Source organism: Cetorhinus maximus, chromosome 11, assembly GCF_964194155.1.
Source record: "Cetorhinus maximus chromosome 11, sCetMax3.hap1.1, whole genome shotgun sequence".
NCBI classification, from domain to species: Eukaryota; Metazoa; Chordata; class Chondrichthyes; order Lamniformes; family Cetorhinidae; genus Cetorhinus; species Cetorhinus maximus.
The window spans coordinates 116,260,666-116,281,028 of NC_135889.1; the positions used below are offsets into that span (position 1 = coordinate 116,260,666).

The following is a 20,363-nucleotide window of genomic DNA, read 5'->3' on the forward strand; positions in this document are numbered from 1 at the left end:
GTAGTCGAGGTAGCTACAGGAGTCGGTGGGCTTATAATGAATATCAATGGACAGTCTATCACCAGAAATTAAGATGGAGAGGTCAAGGAAGGGAAGGGAAGTGTCGGAGATGGACCATGTGAAAGTGATGGAGGGGTGGAAATTGGAAGCAAAATTAATTAATTTTTCCAGGTCTAGGCGAGAGAATGAGGCGGCACTGAAACAGTCATCGATGTACCAGAGAAAGAGTTGTGAAAGGGGGCCTGAGGAGGTCTGGAACAAGGAATGTTCCACATATCCCCTAAAGAGACAGGCATAACTGGGGCCCATGCGGGTACCCATAGCCACACATTTGATTTGGGGGAAGTGAGACAAGTTTAAGGAGAAATTGTTCAGTAAGAGAACAAGTTCAGCCAAACGAAGGAGAGTTGTGGTGGATGAGGATTGTTTGGGCCTCTGTTCAAGGGAGAAGCGGAGAACCCTCAGACCATCCTGGTGGGGGATGGAGCTGTAGAGGGATTGGACGTCCATGGTGAAGAAGAGGCGGCTAGGTCCAGGGAACTGGAAATTGTTGATATGATGTAGGGCATCCCTTTTTGGACACTTACATGGTTGCTTCTTCTTCCTATCCGGCCAGGGATAGGGAAGAGGACATCTGTCAGAGGTGTACTTATACAGGAGTCAATCCTAAATGGCCCAGTTACTGCTCCCCATCTCCTAAACACTTCCAATCCAATCTTTAGCATGAATGATCCCAGGTTACATTTATGTGCAATTTGGCCCGAGTACGGTGGAAGCAAAAACACATTACAGTAAATCTTCATTAGAGCGCTCTCCCAATATACCACAATCTCAGTTACAACATTTGTTTTGAAATGGCTATTGCACTTCTAAAATACTTATTTTCTCTCTCTCTCTGCTCCAGTAAGCATAAATCTATCTGCTTCACGCAGATAAGACCCATGAGGTCCCAAAGCCAGTTTGCAGCTGTCAGGCAGGTGGAAATTGCTAGTCTGGATTCTCATACAGTCTCCATAACTGATTTTTCCTAGCTCTCTCCGTCTCAAGAACTGCAGGGCAGGTGGGGGGGTGTGGTGTTAATGGAATAAAACATCCAAAGCACAGATTAAATAGTGTTGACGTTAATCACAAAAAGATTCAGCACAGCATTTAATTATCTCCAGCTATACTCATCCTTATAACGCTCAATTCTATTCTTAATCAGGTGTTCAACCAGCTATGCATTAAAGGGTTTTTATCAACACAGGATTAACATCTTTAAATGGAAGAGCCTATTCCACATATTCTGTACTCTCACGTCAAGCTTTGGGCTTGTTAATTTCACAGAACTGGCAAAAAGGTACAGTCTGAAGCCAGGGCAAAATGGGAAGCCCTCTGATTTACAAGTATCACGGTTAGAGCTGTTGAGCCAAGACAAAATAAGCAGCTTAACTTCAACTAGTTTTACTAATATTCCATGTGGTAAAGAACCATGAACAGTCACAGAAATGCTATTGTAGAAAGAATGGAAGTCCAGGCTTCCAAAAGAATTTGCAGAGCAATTCAATCATGTTGATAACATCAAAGGTGTGGTAACATTACTAATAGCAAGTCGTTCCAACATAGTACTGCGTGTGGGATGAAGAATGTGAAACTGCAGCATCTTCAACCATGTAAATGCAGATGTTATGAACAACATGCAGCAGTAGTATAATAAGTGTTTCAATCTGGTGAAAATACAACAATAGTGAAGCATTTTAACAGCAACTTATATTTATATGGTGCCTTTAACATTCCAGGGCGCTTCACAGGAGCATTGTAAAACAAAGTATAACACCAAGCCACATAAGGAGGTTAAGACAGTATTAGGTCAAATGAGCCACAGCTTGGTCAAAGAAGTAGGTTTTAAGGAGTGTCTTAAAGGAGGAAAGCAAGGTAGAGAGGTTTACCAAGGATATTCCAGTGCTTAGGATCTAAGCAACTGAAGATGTAGCCACCAATGATGGAACAATTAAAATAGGGGATGTACAAGAGGCCAGAATTAGAGGTGCGCAGATACCTCAAAGGGCTGTGGGGCTGCAATAGATTACAAAAATAGAGAGGGGCCTGAGATTTGAAAACAAGAATGAAACTTTTAAACTCAAGACATTGCTTGACCCAGAGCCAATACAGGTCAGTCAGCAGGCAGGTGACAGGTGAACGGGACTTGGTGCGAGTTAAGACACGGGTGACAGAGACTAAAATGTGGGAGATCAGCCAAGAGTGCATCAGAATAGTCAAGCTTAGAGGTAATTAAGGCAGCACATCAATATTAATACAGTGTGTGGGGATGACTTTAACTTGATCCAATGCAGAAAAAAACTCAATTCATGAAGTCAAAAAAAAATCAAAGAAGTCATTTTTCCTTTCCTTTTCATGGCAATCAATCAATTTTACACCTACACACTAACAAACATAGCCAGTTGTTAAACATGCCAATCTAGGAAACCAACTCTGAATCTGACAACAGGAAGTCAATGTCAATCTCAGCAAAAGCAAAATAAAAGGTGCTTTTGGGTAAAGAAACGAAAACCTCGCTCCTACCTCACCTTTAGTTCTTTTGCTCAATGGTCTTGCACCACATGAAGCATTTGCCCCCTCCACCACCTGAAGAATTCACACCCATTATCACTGCCGCACTGTGGTCGCAGTGTGTAACATCGACAGGACACAGTGCAACAACCCGCCAACATTTTTTTTGATAGCACCTCCCAAACCCCTGGCCTCTATTGCCTAGATGGACAAGAGCAACAGGTACCTGGGAATATGACCACCTCCACGTCAAACGCCATCCTGACTTGGACATGTATTGCCACTGCTCCTCACCATATCTCAATCAAAACCCTGGAACTCCCTCCCTAACAGCACTGGTGGAGGAGCTTCACCACACAAACGTCAGCAGCTCAAGAAGGCAGCTCATTACCATCTTCTCAAGGGCAATGAGGTGTGGGCAACAAATGCTGATTTAGCCAGCCAATGCCCACATCCCATGAATGAATAAACTTAATTAATAAAAATGGTTGCCAAAGCAGGAGTCAGACAACAAAGGAGCTGCTAAACATGAGTTAGAACAGCTCACTGAAAAAGCTCCATCACTTCTCCCTTCTCTCTTCTCACCACAGCTTGCCTGAGGTGTGGAGCATTGAGAAATCCAAGTGAAACCTTGAAGACCAGAGTGCATGGATCCAAAAGATTGAAAAGAACAGAAGGCAGAAAATGGAAAAGTAGTAAACTGGGGAGTAATGTCTCGTGTGGGTTTTTAAGAACCCTCAGAATTGTGTGGCAAAGGAAGTCTGAGGGAGGCAAGGGTTTTTTTTTTCTAAATCTTGGAAGGTAAGAGATTGGATTTTAACACAACAGGGATGCAGAGAAGCAGAAAAACAGTTTTTTTTCTTTATTCTTTTATGGGATGTGGGCATCGCTGGCAAGAAAAGCATTTATTGCCCATCCCTACTTGCCCTTGAAATGAGTGGCTTGCTGGGCCATTTCAGAAGGCAGTTAAGAGTCAAGCAGGGTCTAGGGGACAGTGGAGTTCCTTCCCTAAAGGACATTAGTGAACCAGATGGGTTTTTACAACAATGATAGCTTCATTACCAATTTGAACCCATGTCCCCAGACCATTACCAAGACTAGCTTTTAATTCCAGAACTATTAATTGAAATTAAATTCCACCAGCTGTCGTGGTGGGATTTGAACCCACGCCCCAGATCATTGGCCTGGGCCTCTGGGTTTCTAGAATAAATGCAAAATACTACGGATACTGGAAAACTGAAATAAAAACAGAAAATGCTGGAATAACTCAGCAGGTCTGGCAGCATCTGTAGAGAGAGAGACGTTTTGAGTCCTTATGAGTTCCTCGGAGTGGATTACTTGTCCAGTGATATTACCACTATGCCATAGTCTCCCCCATGAATAACAGCATGCTGCAGCTTGTAAGAAATGAGAGAAAACATCAGTGCAGTAATAAGTATATCAATAAAAAGTAATGAGAACCATTATAAGGTAGATGTGAGCTCAGCAGTCAGGGAAACAGCAGCCATAAACCCACACTATGTGCTTAAACATACAGTAAAACGGTAATTTTTCTCTGTAATAAATCAGTAACTTGTATTAAATGCTAATTTTGCCATTAAAAATTTTGAGAGAAGGCTGACATTATTTGCACAAATTTATGTTATTTTGTTATCTAAGTGTGTGACCAGTAAATGAGTTGGTGCAGCTAGAAATCCTTACCTTTAGTCATCTTCCTCTCTCCAATCCTGAACTTCAATGCTTTTCCACTGAGGACATGCGAAAGATACTCCACATTCCACTTCAGTGCTGGCCAGTCAGAAACCATATTAAGAAACACTGCAGGCTGCTGCAATGATGCCACGATAACCCTGACCTCTTCGGGGTTAAACGGCTTACTAGCTACAAGAAAATATATACAAAAGACAGATTGCAGTATCACATTTAATCAGACCATCACAATTTATCAAAAGTGCCCTTATTGAAAACCTTTCCTCCCCTTGCAAAATGTTATTGTGTTTATCACAACCCTTCAAGATATCTATGCTTCTCCAAATCTGGCATCCTTCAACTTTAATTACTCCACCAAAGGCAGCTGTAATTTCAATTGCCTGGGCCCTAAACTCTGGAATTTCCTCCTTAAACCCCTCTGCTTCTCTCTCCTCCTTTATGATGCTCCTGACAACCTGCTTCTTTGACCAAGCTTTTGGTCACTGTCCTAATGTCTCCTATGTGGCTCGGTGTCAAGTTTTGTTTGAGATCACTCCTGTAAAACACATTGGGATGTTTTACTATGTTAAACACACTGGATAAAGTTTAAGTTGTTGTTGATTACCAGGATCAGGACAGTGTTTTCTCCAGTGTTGTTGCACTTCAGTCAGTGCAAACCACCAATAAACTCTGACTCAGTGCAAGATATCTCTGAAATCACAAACACAAGAGCTCAGGGTTCAAACAATAACCACCAACAATTTGTTGCTATTTCAGGTGTCAACTGTGGCCCGTGGGTAGGACACTCGCCTCAAAGTCAGAGAAGCTTGTCAGCTCAACTCCCACTTGAGCACAAAAATCAAGGCTGACACTGCAGGGCAATACTGAGGGAGTGATACACTACCAAAAATGCCATTTATCAGATGAGATGACATCCATCAGATGAGGTGGACATAGAAGATCCCATTGCACTACGTCAAAGAAGAGTAGGGGAGTTCTGGCAAATATTTATCCTTTAATCAACATAACAGGAAAACAGATTATTATGATCATTATCATATAGCTGTTTGTGGGAGCTTGATGCACGCAAATTAGTTGCCTCCATTTCCTACATAACACTGGCTACACTTTGAAAGGCCACAAAGTACTGAGGGGGGGCTCCGGGTGTCATGAAAGACGCTATGTAGATGCATGTCTTTCTTTTGTTTTTAAGGCTATCTAGCAATTTATTTTCCATCTTCTGTGCTCATCAAAGGGATGCTACTGAGGAATCAAACACACTTTTGAAATACATTCAGCCATGATTATGAATGCATGGCAAAGCAGGTTCGAGGGGCTAACTGGCCTATTCCTGTTCCTATATTGCTTGTTTCTCATGGGAGTATGTTCCAGACTTATAAAAAACATTCCTAACCTCTCCTGGACATCCTGCTCTGATTTTAACGTTATGTCCCCTTGTCTAATCCTCCCCGACCACCAGCAGAAAAGGATTCTCCCCATCTACCCTAACTCCTATCAAAATCCCCAAGATCTCAATCAAATCACACCTTGACCTTCTATGCTCCAGGGAACACAACCCTAATTTACGTGATTTGTCCTCACAAACGAAACCTTGGAGCCCTGGGTACATTTTAATGCAATTTCAAATTTCCAGCATCCACAGGGTACATTTTAATGCAATTTCAAATTTCCAGCATCCACAGTATTTTGCTTTTAAGTTTAAAGAGTGGGAGGGAGGGATGAACCCCTACTACTCTAGGAATAGTCTGAAGGGTAGGAGGTTATCTTTTTGACAACAAATCACATTATGTGTCTCCTTCATCTCCTTCAATGGCAACAGTGAGGAGCTCAGTGTTTTGTGAATCAAATTCAGCTTCCTCAGCCTCCTAAGCCCTCATTTCCTCAGCTACAATTCCTCCAGAACATCAATATCTTTGACACAAATCCTCCTCAACCCTACTGCTGACCACACGTCATCAATGACTCCCTCTCCAATTTTAGTTCCCCCAACCATTCCATGTTGCATCACCATCCCTTCCTCAAGGCCCATCCTCAACTCTTCCACCTTCTTCAAAATACTGTGAAGTATGTTCTCAAAGTGGTTATGTTACTGGGCTTGTAGTCCAGATTCCTGGACTAATGATCCAGAGACTTGAGTTCAACTCTTTCCATGGCAGCTGGGAATTTAAAGCAATTAATGAAATAAAATCTGGAATAAAACACTATCAGTAATTGTTGTAAAAACCCATCTAATTCACTAAATCTTAAGAAAGGAAATCGGACACCTGTAGGGCTAGAAGTGGACACAGACCTACAGCAATATTGTTGACTCTTAACTCCAAGAAGTCTTGCGCAATTGTACAGGGCGTTGGTGAGAGCGCACCTGGTGCAGGGGATTGTCCTATGAGGAGAGATTGAGGAGACTGGGCTTGTATTCTCTAGAGTTTAGAAGAATGAGAGGTGATCTCACTGAAACATAAAAATTCTTACAGGGCTTGAGAGGGCAGATGCAAGATGTTTCCCCTGCCTGGCTTTGAGTAGTGAGGGTGGGGGGAGCATCAGTCTAGAACCAGGGGACACAGTCTCAGAATAAGGGGTAGGCCATTTAGGACTGAGATGAGAAGGAATTTCTTCACTCAGAGGGTGGTGAATCTTTGGAATTCTCTGCCCCAAAGGGCTGTGGAAGCTCAGTCAGTCATTGAATATGTTCAAGGCAGAGATTGATAGATTTTTAGATATTAAAGATATCACACGGTATGGGGATAGTGCTGGAAAATGGCATTGAGGTAGATGATCAGCCATGACCTGGTTAAATGCCTCAGCAGGCTTGAGGGGCCAATTGGCCTACTCATGCTCCTATTTCTTATGTTCCTCAGGGATGGCCTAGCAAGACATTCAGTCGTTAGGGATGGACAAGGAGTGCTGGCCTTGCCAGCAATCCCCATATCCATAATTGAATAAAAAAATAACTACTGCCCCCTCTACTCTTCCCTTCCGCTCTGAGATCTTCATTGTTGCCACCCAATAATGTGTTCACCTCTCCTGCCCCTCCTTATATAAATCCATTCAGTCCATTTTCTTCCATGTCCTCAGTAGCAAACTTCCCTAATCAGTCACCCTCGAGGCCTGGACAATTGCCGAAATAACTCCTCAGTTCCAGAAAAGAAAAATGGATAAGTCAGGTAATTATAGAGCCGGCGGGATAAAACTGGCTGAGAGCAAAGCTTCTTGAGGCCTTAACACAACAGACAATTAACACTCATTTAGAATGACATAGGTTAATTAAGGGCAACCAGGACTGATTTATAAAATGCAAGCTGCCCTGACAGTTCCAAATAGTTTCTTTGAAGCAGTAGCAGTAACAGAGAGTAACGACTGTGGAAACACAGCATATATTTTGTGTATGGATTTTTTGAAAGATGTTTGATTAGGTGCCATAAAGTAGACTTTCTGACAAGATTGTGTTGCAGGATATTTTGGAGGACATGGCAGCATGGAGAGAGGGCAAATGCTCAAAATCTGAAACTAAAACCAAAACGTAGGTAACAATCCAGTTGGTCAGCATCTGTGGTAAAGAACAGAAGTCAGAATTTCACCTGTAGGTGCTTAGTTAGCACGGTTCCAATGAAGTGTCTATACCCACAGTTCAGCTCTTTTTGCATCAAATTCTGATTGGCCTACTACACTGTCCCAGTGTTTTCAGGTATTATTCCAATGGTTAATAGATAGTTTTTAGACGAGTGGGGTATGCAGAGTAACGATCTTAGCAGCCAGGGTTGGGAGAATTGCTCTTTTCAATATATCTATAAAATTGATGGAGACTCAGCTACAAGAGGCAAATAAAAATATACAGATGACACAAACATGTCTGAAATTTCTGGAGGACATGCCCTGGTTAAATATCAAATGAAACTTAATAGAGAGATATACGGTAATATATTTCGAGAGGGAAAAGGAGGAAAGGTACACCAAAGTAGTCAAAGATCAGACAGCCTGAAATCACACTGATCTATTACCCTTGATCTCACTGAGCTACATCAACCCTTAGCCTAGCACACAAACTTTCAAACCCTCATTCTCATTTTCAAATCCCTGTATAGTTTTGTTCCCCCATTTTGGCAGCCACCTGCAGCACTGTATCCCAGACCTTGTCTTCCACTCCTTCAACTAACCACCTGTGCATCTATCGCCCTTCACTGCACTATTAGTGCGAGTCTTCAGCCATATCAGCCACACTATCTAGATCACCCTCCATGCCGCCACGGATTCTCCTCCCCTCATCTTTACAACTGGTAGCTTTCCGTCTCATAAGATGACAGTTTGATCCATGATAGTCAACTCAGTTGGTAGGGATGGGCAATAAATGCCCTCGCCTGGTGTGGCTTAGAGGCCCCGCTCTGGCATGGCAGTCCCTGCTGCATTTGGAAATCAATGAGCTGAGAAGGTGCATAATTCATTGGCCCCTGCTTTCTCTGGATCCTGCTCACCATCTTTAAAATCCATCTTTTCAATCAAGTCTTGATCAGGTTTCCTAATCACTCCAAAACAACTCAACATCCATGCCACGCAGGGGCGGGGGCAGGGGCTAGCACAAGGGGAGCTGCGGAGACACCAAGAACGCGAGGGAAGCGGCAGTGAGAGTGTCGCTCTCAGTGAGGGTGTCGCTCTCAGCGAGGCGTCGCTGACAGCGAGGGTGTTGATCTCAATAAGGGTATCACTGACAGTCAGGGTGTCGTTGACAGTGAGGGTGTCGCTATCAGTGAGGGTGTCGCTGACAGTGAGGGTGTCGTTGACAGTGAGGGTGTCGCTCTCAGTGAGGGTGTCGCTGACAGTGAGGGTGTCGCTGACAGTGAGGGTGTCGCTAACAGTGAGGGCGTCGCTGACAGTGAGGGTGTTGATCTCAATAAGGGTATCGCTGACAGTGAGGGTGTCGTTGACAGTGAGGGTGTCGCTATCAGTGAGGGTGTCGCGGACAGTGAGGGTGTCGTTGACAGTGAGGGTGTTGCTATCAGTGAGGGTGTCGCTCTCAGTGAGGGTGTCGCTGACAGTGAGGGTGTCGTTGACAGTGAGGGTGTTGCTATCAGTGAGGGTGTCGCTCTCAGTGAGGGTGTCGCTGACAGTGAGGGTGTCGCTGACTGTGAGGGTGTCGCTGACAGTGAGGGTGTCGCTCTCAGTGAGGGCGTCGCTCTCAGTGAGGGCGTCGCTCTCAGTGAGGGCGTCGCTGACAGTGAGGGTGTTGTTGACAGTGAGGTTGTCGCTCTCAGTGAGGGCGTCGCTGACAGTGAGGGTGTCGCTCTCAGTGAGGGTGTCGCTGACAGTGAGGGTGTCGTTGACAGTGAGGGTGTCGCTATCAGTGAGGGTGTCGCGGACAGTGAGGGTGTCGTTGACAGTGAGGGTGTTGCTATCAGTGAGGGTGTCGCTCTCAGTGAGGGTGTCGCTGACAGTGAGGGTGTCGTTGACAGTGAGGGTGTTGCTATCAGTGAGGGTGTCGCTCTCAGTGAGGGTGTCGCTGACAGTGAGGGTGTCGCTGACTGTGAGGGTGTCGCTGACAGTGAGGGTGTCGCTCTCAGTGAGGGCGTCGCTCTCAGTGAGGGCGTCGCTCTCAGTGAGGGCGTCGCTGACAGTGAGGGTGTTGTTGACAGTGAGGTTGTCGCTCTCAGTGAGGGCGTCGCTGACAGTGAGGGTGTCGCTCTCAGTGAGGGTGTCGCTGACAGTGAGGGTGTCGCTGACAGTGAGGATGTCGTTGACAGTGAGGGTGTCACTCTCAGTGAGGGCGTCGCTGACAGTGAGGGTGTCGCTATCAGTGAGGGTGTCGCTCTCAGTGTGTCGCTCTCAGTGAAGGTGTCGCTCTCAGTGAGGGTGTCGCTGACAGTGAGGGTGTCGCTCTCAGTGAGGGCGTCGCTGACAGTGAGGGTGTTGATCTCAATAAGGGTATCGCTGACAGTGAGGGTGCCGTTGACAGTGAGGGTGTCGCTATCAGTGAGGGTGTCGCTCTCAGTGAAGGTGTCGCTCTCAATGAGGGTGTCGCTGACAGTGAGAGTGTCGCTCTCAGCAAGGGTGTCGCTGACAGTGAGGGTGTCGCTCTCAGCAAGGGTGTCGCTGACAGTGAGGGTGAGGGTGTCGCTGACAGTGAGGGTGTCGCTCTCAGTGAGGGTGTCGCTGACAGTGAGGGTGTCGCTGACAGTGAGGGTGTCGCTCTCAGCGAGGGTGTCGCTCTCAGTGAGGGCGTCGCTGACAGTGAGGGTGTTGCTGACAGTGAAGGTGTCGCTGACAGTGAGGGTGTCGTTCTCAGTGAGGGTGTCGCTCTCAGTGAGGGTGTCACTGACAGTGAGGGTGTTGTTGACAGTGAGGGTGTCGCTCTCAGTCAGGGTGTCGCTGACACTGAGGGTGTCGCTCTCAGTCAGGGTGTGGCTGACACTGAGGGTGTCGCTCTCAGTCAGGGTGTCGCTCGCTGTCAGGGTGTGGCTGACACTGAGGGTGTCGCTCTCAGTCAGGGTGTCGCTCTCTGTCAGGGTGTGGCTGACACTGAGGGTGTCGCTCTCAGTCAGGCAGGGTGTGGCTGACACTGAGGGTGTTGCTCTCAGTCAGGCTGTCGCTCTCAGTCAGGGTGTGGCTGACACTGAGGGTGTCGCTCTCAGTCAGGATGTCGCTAAAAAAAAACAAAGAGTGACATCACAAGAAAACCGTAAGGTCATCGGTTGGTAAGTAACTGCTAGTTTGAACTACCTATTCTAAGTTGATTTCGGATTAAAGGTGACTACTGGGGCCCAGGACCGGAGGCCTAACACTTCAGCTTCAATACAGCAGAGAGTGCACAAGTTCCAGTTGAATCTAAAAAGTGTATTTTGAACCTCTATTCTAACTTGCTTTCAGATTAAAGGTAAATGGGAGAAATATCTTACAGATTGATAAACTAAAGACCAGAAGGAAATTTAAAAACAAATTGAAAAACAAATTAAATAAAAGAGATGCAGGGCCAGGCGATGTGTTGTAGCAGCCACTCCCACATCCGTAGCAAATGTTGGTTGCTCGAGGAACTCCGGCTCCGAGTTGATGAGCTGGAGTCTGAGCTTCGGACACTGCGACACATCAGGGAGTGGGGGAGTTACCTGGACGCTGTGTTTCAGGAGGCAGTCACACCCCTTAGATTAACTATCTCAAATTCGGCCAGTGGTCAGGGACAGGAGGGTGTGACTATGAGGGAGGCAGGAAGAGGGATCCAGGAAGTAGCACTGCAGGAGCCTCAGCCCTTGCCCTTATCCAACAGGTTCGAGACTCTTGCTCCCTGTGGGGATGAGAGCGGGGACTGTAGAGATGATGAGCAAACTGACCATCGCACCATGGTACAGGGAGCCATTCAAGTGGGGGGAGAAAAGAGAAATGTAGTCGTAATCAGGGTTAGTATAGTTAGGGGAATAGATACTGTTCTCTGTAGCCAGGATCGAGAGTCCCAAAGGCTGTGTTGCCTACCTGGGTTAAGGATATCTCATCTGAGCTGCAGAGAAGTTGGAGTGGGAGGGGAAAGATCCAGTTGTCGTGGTCCATGTAGGTACCAACGATATAGGTAGAACGAGGAAAGTGGTTCTGCTGAGGGAATACGAGCAGCTAAGGGCTAAATTAAAAAGCAGAATCAAAAAGTTAATAACCTCTGGGTTACTACCTGAGCCACGAGCTAATTGGCACAGGGTCAATAAGAATAAAGAGGTAAATGCATGGCTCAAAGATTGGTGTGGGAGAATTGGGTTCGAATTCATGGAACATTGGCACCAGTACTGGGGAAAGAGGGAGTTATTCCGTTCGGACGGGCTCCGCTTGAATCATGCTGGGACCAATGTCCTGGCAAATCGCATAACTAGAGTCGTAGATAGGGCTTTCAACTAAATGGGGGGCGGGGGGGGTGGGGTTCAGTTGCATGGAAATATAAAAAATCAAAGTTTAAGGAGAGGGTAAGAGTGCAGGTTAGTGATGAGGCTGATTGTTACCAAAAAGTGAAAGGAAGGGACAGAGTGTGTGAACGCCATATTGCACCAAAGAGTCATATCAGAGTAGGGAAAATTGACAATAGGGCAAGCTTAATGGCTTTGTATCTGAATGTGTGTAGTATTCTGAATAAAACTAATGAGTTAACAGCGCACATAGAGATAAATAGATATGACTTGGTGGCGATTACTGAGACGTGGTTACAGGGAGAACAGGTTTGGGAGTTGAATATCCAAGGGTATTCAGTGCTTCAGAAGGATAGGCAGGAAGGAAAAGGAGGTGGTGTAGCTTTGTTAGTAAAGGAAGAGATCAGTGCTATAGTGAGGAATGAGATAGGCACTGGAGAGCAAGACAGAGAGTCAGTCTGGGTAGAAATAAGAAATAGCAAGGAAAAGAAGTCCCTGGTGGGAGTGATCTATAGGTCCCCAAACAGTAGTTCAGCAGTAGGGCACAGTATAAACCAGGAAATACTGGGAGCATGTAAGAAAGGCACAGCAATAATCATGGGTGATTTTAATACGCATATAGACTGGACTAATCAAATTGGCAAGGGTAGCTTCGAGGGAGAGTTCATAGAGTGTATTAGAGATTGTTTCTTGGAGCAATATGTTGTGGAACCAACCAGGGAGCATGCTTTTCTGGATTTGGTTTTGTGTAATGAGATGGGATTAATTAATGATCTCATAATAAAGGATCCTCTAGGGAAGAGTGATCATAGTATGCTAGAATTTCAAGTTCAGTTTGAGAGCGAGAAACTTGAGTCCCACACGAGTGTTCTGGAGTTAAACAAAGGTAACTACAAAGGCATGAGGGCAGATTTGGCCCCAGTGGACTGGGCAGGAAGACTACAAGGTAGGACAGTTGATAAACAGTGGCAGATATTTAAGGAGATATTCAATTCCTCCCAAGTAAAATATATTCCAAAGAGGAAGAAAGATGGTAAGAGGGGGGAAAAGCATCTATGGCTAAGCAAGGAAGTTAAAGATAGCATAAAGGCAAAAACTAAGGCATACCAAATTGCAAAGGTCAGTGGCAGGCTGGAAGATTGGGAAACTTTTAAAGATCAACAAAGGGTCACTAAAAAAATAATAAAAAGAACAAAGGTAAATTATGAAAGAAAACTAGTGCAAATGTAAAAACCGATAGCAAAAGCTTCTACAAGTATATAAGTGGAAAGGGAGTAGCTAAAGTGAAGGTTGGTCCGTTGGAGGATGAGACTGGGGAGTTAATAGTGGGGAACGCAGAAATGGCAGAGACGCTTAATCAATATTTTGCCTCAGTTTTCACGGTGGAGGACACTAGTACCACCCCAATAGTAACAGGTAGTGCAGAGGGTATAGAGAAGGCGGAACTTAGAACAATCACCATCACTAGAGAAAAAGTACTGAGCAAACTATTGGGATTAAAGGGTGACAAGTCCCCAGGACCTGATGGCCTACATCCCAGGGTCTTAAAGGAAGTGGCAGCGGAGATAGTGGATGCATTGGCTATAATATTTCAAAATCCCTTGGATTCTGGAAAGGTTCCAGTGGATTGGAAAAATGCTAATGCTACTTTGATTTTTGATGTAGAGCTCTTGAGACTCGAGTGAAATCGTTATTCGGTTTGTCTCCTGCTTTTGGCACACAAACATGAGCAAGCTTGAAGATTGTGCATTGAATATGCAGGACTTGGCTATAATCACACTACATGTACCTTCTCCATCCACAACCTGCTGTATGTCAGCAACAAATCTGCTTCTCTCATGCTCCTTTTCGGCTGTAACTTAAAACTTGATGATCTTAATCCTGAACTTAATTTTTTTAATTTTTTTAAAGAAAATCATGCTTTGCTTTCTGATAATTCTAAGTTGTGCATGATCAAGAATGAACACCAAGCTGCCTGTTAGTAAAAAAGGACAGCTGATCATTTATGACATACTACTTATTATTATTCAAAAAAGGGGGGAGGCAGAAAGTAGGAAACTATAGACCAGTTAGTTTAACGTCTGTCGTTGGGAAATTGTTAAAATCCATTATTAAGGAAGTAGTAATGGGGCATTTGGAAAGTCAAAATGGAATCCATCAGAGTCAGCATGGTTTTATGAAGAGTAAATCGTGTTTGACTAATTTGCTAGAGTTCTTTGAAGATGTGACAAGCAAAGTGGATAATGGGGATCCTGTAGATGTAGTATATCTGGACTTCCAGAAGGCCTTTGATAAGGTGCCGCACAAAAGATTAATACACAAGATAAAATCACACGGAGTTAGGGGTAATATATTAGCTTGGATAGAGGATCGGCTAACCAACAGAGAGCAGAGAGTCAGGATAAATGGGTCTTTTTTTGGATGGTAAGCTGTAACTAGAGGGGTGCCACAGGGTTCAGTCCTTGGGCCCCAACTATTTACAATCTATATTAATGACTTGGATTCAGGGATAGAAGGTACTATAGCTAAATTTGCAGATGACACCAAAATAGGTGGGAAAGTAAGTTGCAATGAAGAAATAAGAAATTTACAAATGGATATGGACAGGTTAGGTGAATTAGCCAAAGTTTGGCAGATGGAGTTTAACATGGATAAGTGTAAGGTTATCCACTTTGGTCGGAAGAATAAAAAGGCGACTTATTATTTAAATGGAGAGAAACATCAGAAAGCATCAGTGCAGAGGGATCTGGGTGTCCTCGTGCATGAATCGCTGAAAGCTAGTATGCAGGTACAGCAGGTAATAAGGAAGGCAAATGGAATTTTAGCATTTATTGCTAACGGAATAGGGTATAAAGATAGGGAAGTGTTGTTGCAACTGTACAAGGCATTGGTGAGACCGCACCTGGAGTACTGTGCACAGTTTTGGTCCCCTTACTCGAGGAAGGATGTAGTTGCATTGGAGGTAGTTTACAGGAGGTTCACCAGATTGATTCCAGAGATGCGGGGCTTGTCTTATGAGGAGAGATTGAGCAGTTTAGGCCTATACTCGCTGGAGTTTAGAAGGATGAGAGGAGATCTAATTGAGGTATATAAGATGCTAAAAGGGGTAGACGTGGAGTGGATGTTTCCCCTTGTGGGGCATTCTAGAACGAGAGGCCATAGTTTTAGGCTAAGGGGTGGTAGATTTAAATCAGAGATGAGGAGGAATTACTTTTCTCAAAGAGTCGTGAATCTGTGGAATTCACTATCTCAGAATGCAGTGGATGCCAGGACGCTGAATAAATTTAAGGAGTTGGACAGATTTTTAATTAGTAACGGATTGAAAGGTTATGGGGAGAGGGCGGGAAATTGGAATTGGGGCCAAAATGAGATCATCCATGGTCGTATTGAATGGCGGGGCAGGCTCAAGGAGCTGAATTGCCTACTCCTGCTCCTAGTTCTTATGACAGTGAGGGTGTCGCTGACAGTGAGGGTACCCCTCTCAGTGAGGGTGTCGCTGACAGTCAAGGTGACGCTGACAGTGAGGGTGGCGCTCTCAGTCAGGGTGGAGCTGACAGTCAGGGTGTCCCTCTCAGTAAGGGTGTCAATCTCAGTCAGGGCGATGCTGACAGTCAGGGTGCCCCTCTCAGTAAGGGTGTCAATCTCAGTCAGGGCGATGCTGACAGTCAGGGTGTCCCTCTCAGTAAGGGTGTCAATATCAGTCAGGGCGATGCTGACAGTCAGGGTGTCGATCTCAGTCCGGGTGTCAATCTCAGTCAGGGCGATTTTGACAGTCAGGGTGTCCCTCTCAGTAAGGGTGTCGCTGACAGCCAGGGTGTCCCTCTCAGTCAGGGTGTCGATCTCAGTCAGGGTGTTGATCTCAGTCAGGGTACCCCTCTCAGTCAGGGTACCCCTCTCAGTCAGGGTGACGATGACAGTCAGGGTGTCGATCTCAGTCAGGGTGACACAGACAGTCAGGATGATGATCTCAGTCAGGGTGGCGATCTCAGTCAGGGTGACGATCTCAGGGTGACGATCTCAGTCAGGGTGATGATCTCAGTCAGGGTGTCGATCTCAGTCAGGGTGACGCTGACAGTCAGGGTGTTGATCTCAGTCAGGGTGTCGCTGACAGTCAGGGTGATGCTGACAGTCAGGGTGGCGCTCTCAGGGTGCCGATCTCAGTCAGGGTGACGATTTCAGTCAGGGTAATACTGACAGTCAGGGTGACGATCTCAATCAGGGTGACGATCTCAGTCAGGGTGGCGATCTCAGTCAGGGTGACGATCTCAGTCAGGGTGGTGATCTCAGTCAGGGTGGCGATCTATCAGGGTGTCGATCTCAGTCCAGGTGTCGATCTCAGTCAGAGAGACGCTGTCAGTCAGGGCGTGGATCTCGGTCAGGGTGTCGATCTCAGTCAGAGAGACGCTGACAGTCAGGGTGTCGATCTCAGTCAGGGTGTCGATCTCAGTCCGGGTGTCGATCTCAGTCCGGGTGTCGATCTCAGTCCGGGTGTCGATCTCAGTCCGGGTGTCGATCTCAGTCCGGGTGGCGATCTCAGTCCGGGTGTCGATCTCAGTCCGGGTGGCGATCTCAGTCCGGGTGGCGATCTCAGTCCGGGTGGCGATCTCAGTCCGGGTGGCGATCTCAGTCCGGGTGGCGATCTCAGTCCGGGTGGCGATCTCAGGGTGGCGATCTCAGTCAGGGTGACGATCTCAGTCCGGGTGGCCATCTCAGTCAGGGTGGCCATCTCAGTCAGGGTGGCCATCTCAGTCAGGGTGTCGATCTCAGTCAGGGTGATGATCTCAGTCAGGGTGTCGATCTAAGTCAGGGTGTCGATCTCAGTCAGGGTGATGATCTCAGTCAGGGTGACGCTGACAGTCAGGGTGTCCTTCTCAGTCAGGGTGTCGATCTCAGTCAGGGTGACGCTGACAGTCAGGGTGTAGATCTCAGTCAGGGTGACGATCTCAGTCAGGGTGTTGATCTCAGTCAGGGTGACGCTGACAGTCAGGGTGTCCTTCTCAGTCAGGGTGTCGATCTCAGTCAGGGTGTTGATCTCAGTCAGGGTGACGCTGACAGTCAGGGTGTCGATCTCAGTCAGAGTGTCGATCTCAGTCAGGGTGGCACGGACAGTTAGGGTGGCGATCTCAGTCAGGGTGACGATCTCAGTCAGGGTGGCGATCTCAGTCAGGGTGTTGATCTCAGTCAGGGTGACGATCTCAGTCAGGTTGTTGATCTCAGTCAGGGTGACGCTGACAGTCAGGGTGATGATCTCAGTCAGGGTGTCGATCTCAGTCAGGGTGGCGATCTCAGTCAGGGTGACGCTGACAGTCAGGGTGGCGATCTCAGTCAGGGTGGCGATCTCAGTCAGGGTGTCGATCTCAGTCAGGGTGGCGATCTCAGTCAGGGTGGCGATCTCAGTCAGGGTGTCGATCTCAGTCAGGGTGGCGATCTCAGTCAGGGTGACGATCTCAGGGTGGCAATCTCAGTCAGGGTGGCGATCTCAGTCAGGGTGGCGATCTCAGTCAGGGTGATGATCTCAGTCAGGGTGTCGATCTCAGTCAGGGTGTCGATCTCAGTCAGGGTGTCGATCTCAGTCAGGGTGACGATCTCAGTCAGGGTGACGCTGACAGTCAGGGTGGCGATCTCAGTCAGGGTGACGATCTCAGTCAGGGTGACGCTGACAGTCAGGGTGGCGATCTCAGTCAGGGCGGCGATCTCGGTCAGGGTGTCCCTCTCAGTCAGGGTGACGATCTCAGGGTGACGATCTCAGTCAGAGTGGCGATCTCAGTCAGGGCGGCGATCTCGGTCAGGGTGTCCCTCTCAGTCAGGGTGACGATCTCAGGGTGACGATCTCAGTCAGGGTGGCGATCTCAGTCAGGGTGGCGATCTCGGTCAGGGTGTCGATCTCAGTCAGGGTGTCGATCTCAGTCAGGGTGTCCCTCTCAGTCAGGGTGACGATCTCAGGGTGACGATCTCAGTCAGGGTGGCGATCTCGGTCAGGGTGTCGATCTCAGTCAGGGTGTCGATCTCAGTCAGGGTGTCCCTCTCAGTCAGGGTGACGATCTCAGGGTGACGATCTCAGTCAGGGTGTCCCTCTCAGTGAGTTTGAGGGCATGAACCTGTTGGGGACGGAAATCAGCAGCTCACCACAATCCTCCCCGGTTACTAGCGATTCAACCCGACAAGAACACTAATTAATCACTATACCAGTATCCGGCCAGTCACAGCCGAGCCTAACCTTGGCTCATTATCGGCTCCCTTCCCTCCAGCTCAGAAGCCCGAATGTCCAGGCCCTCCTTAGCAACCGAGGGATGATCCGTAGCCGTGAGGCAAGTTGCGCATGCACCCGCTTTGGCTCGGTTTGCGCATGCCCGTCCCTGCCATCTCAATAACGTGAATCGAACGCCCGTGTCGCGCATGCGTTCTGCTTTGCTCCGTCTGCGCATGCTCACACCTTCCGCGTTAACCGAATGAGTTTGACGTGAGAACGCTTCTTGCACATGCGCAGAAGAGAGAACCTGCTGTAGAGCATGTGATGCTGGTGGAATGTTGAGTGAGGATTGGGATGAGCAACATTGACCCAGATTGAAAACCCATTCAAAACATGAGTTGTTTCTTATGCTTTATGTTCAAGTGACATATATAAAATGATAGCAAAATATTGCAGATGCTGGAAATCTGAAACAAAAACAAAAATTGCTGGAAAACCTCAGCAGGTCTAACAGCATCTCTGGAGAGGAAGACAGAGTTAACGTTTCAAGTCTGTGTGACTCTTCTTCAGAGCTAAAGAGAAGTAGAAATGTGGTGAAGTATATACTGTTTAAGGGTACTGCATTGGGAGCAGTGAATGCAGTAGACCAAATTGAGCGAAGTGCAAGTGAAGTGCAAGTGTTGGAGGAGTGGACCAGGGTGTCCCGGAGGGAGTGGTCTCTACAGAATGCCAACACGGTGGGGTAAAGGGAAGATGTGTTTGGTGGTGGTATGCTGGAGTTGGCAGAAATGGCAGAGGATGATCCTTTGAATGCGGAGGCTAGTTGGGTGAAAAGTGAGGACAAGGGGGACCTTATCATAGTTCTGGGAGGGAGAGCAAGGTGTGAGGGCAGAGGCTTGGGAGATGGGTCAGACACGGTTGAGGGTCCTTGCTCATTCTGCTTTCTACTATTAATGTCACCATTAGCACCTCCTTTAGACAGTATCACCACCATCAACCTTTTGTTTATGACATCTTTTGCAATCTCTCCTTTGCCCCCACCTATCCAGCTTCACCTGTCCCACCCCACTTAAACAATATATACTTCATCACATTTTTACTTCTCTTTAGTTCTGAGGAAGAGTCATATATTAAATGAAACCAATTTTAGGGTTAACAACCCTCTGGGATTCGCCTGAAGTTTCCAGGAATTGAAGATCAATCTCCAGGACACAGCTTTATGCAACCCTGGACATTAAAGAAAGATTTTTTGTCATTTCCTTTGAACATTTTTCTTTACCTGATGTAAAGATATTGAAAATAGGGCATAAAAAGCTGTTTGGCAAATAGTCAAGCATCTATCAATTGGGTAATGAGTATTTTTGCTTTCCAATTGGTGTAGGAAGGCAGTGTGTCGCAAGGATGGATGTGTTGGCCGACTAATGGCTGGAGAGCGCGCAAGTGATGAAACATTCAGGAATATATTTAATGAGCTGGCAACCCTAGACCATATTGCAATCAAAAGACAGCTGCGGTTTAGGAATATATAACCTGCTAGGTTCCCAATCATGGGAACAGGATGAGGGCCATTTAAGCCCTTCAGCCTGTTCCGCCATTCGATGAAATGATGGCTGATCTGTGACCTAACTCCATTTATCCACCTTTGCCCCCATATCACTTCGGTTAACAAAAATCTTATCAATCTCAGACTTAAAATTAACAATCCATACAGCATCAATTGCTGTTTGCTGAAGATATTTCCAAACTTCTACAGCTCTTTGTATGTAGGAGTGTTTCCTCATTTCACTCCTGAAAGGCCTGTCTCTAACCTTTAGATCCCTTTGCCCCTAGTTCTAGATTTTCCAACTAGCAGGAATCGTTTCTCTATATCTCTTCTATGTGTTGCCTTAAATATCATGAAAACTTAGATCAAATCGCCATTTAACTTTCTAAATTCTAAGGAATACAATCACTGTTTGTGCAAGCTCATCTGAAAATTTAACCCTTGAACTCCAAGTTTCCTAGGCCCAACCATCTTCAGCTGCATCATCAAGGAACTTCCCTCCACC

At 46.5% G+C, this 20,363-nt stretch overlaps 1 protein-coding gene across 4 annotated transcripts in view; it reads right to left on the reverse strand.

The window, feature by feature from the left end:
- Positions 1-18,472, reverse strand: part of hspbap1 (hspb associated protein 1) — an 82,234-nt gene extending 63,762 nt beyond the window's left edge. Inside the window, exons 1-2 of one of the 4 annotated variants that reach the window (XM_078552624.1) lie at positions 18,343-18,472; positions 4,252-4,431 (exon numbers count right to left, since the gene is read on the reverse strand). In XM_078552624.1, the coding sequence (XP_078408750.1) occupies positions 4,252-4,431; positions 18,343-18,352 (190 nt within the window). In that variant the 5' untranslated portion in view covers positions 18,353-18,472. Of the gene's footprint in view, positions 1-4,251; positions 4,432-18,311 lie in introns of all 4 variants that reach the window. The other 3 variants (XM_078552626.1, XM_078552625.1, XM_078552627.1) reach the window with 3 other exon arrangements.
- Between the last annotated feature and the right edge of the window lie 1,891 nt (positions 18,473-20,363).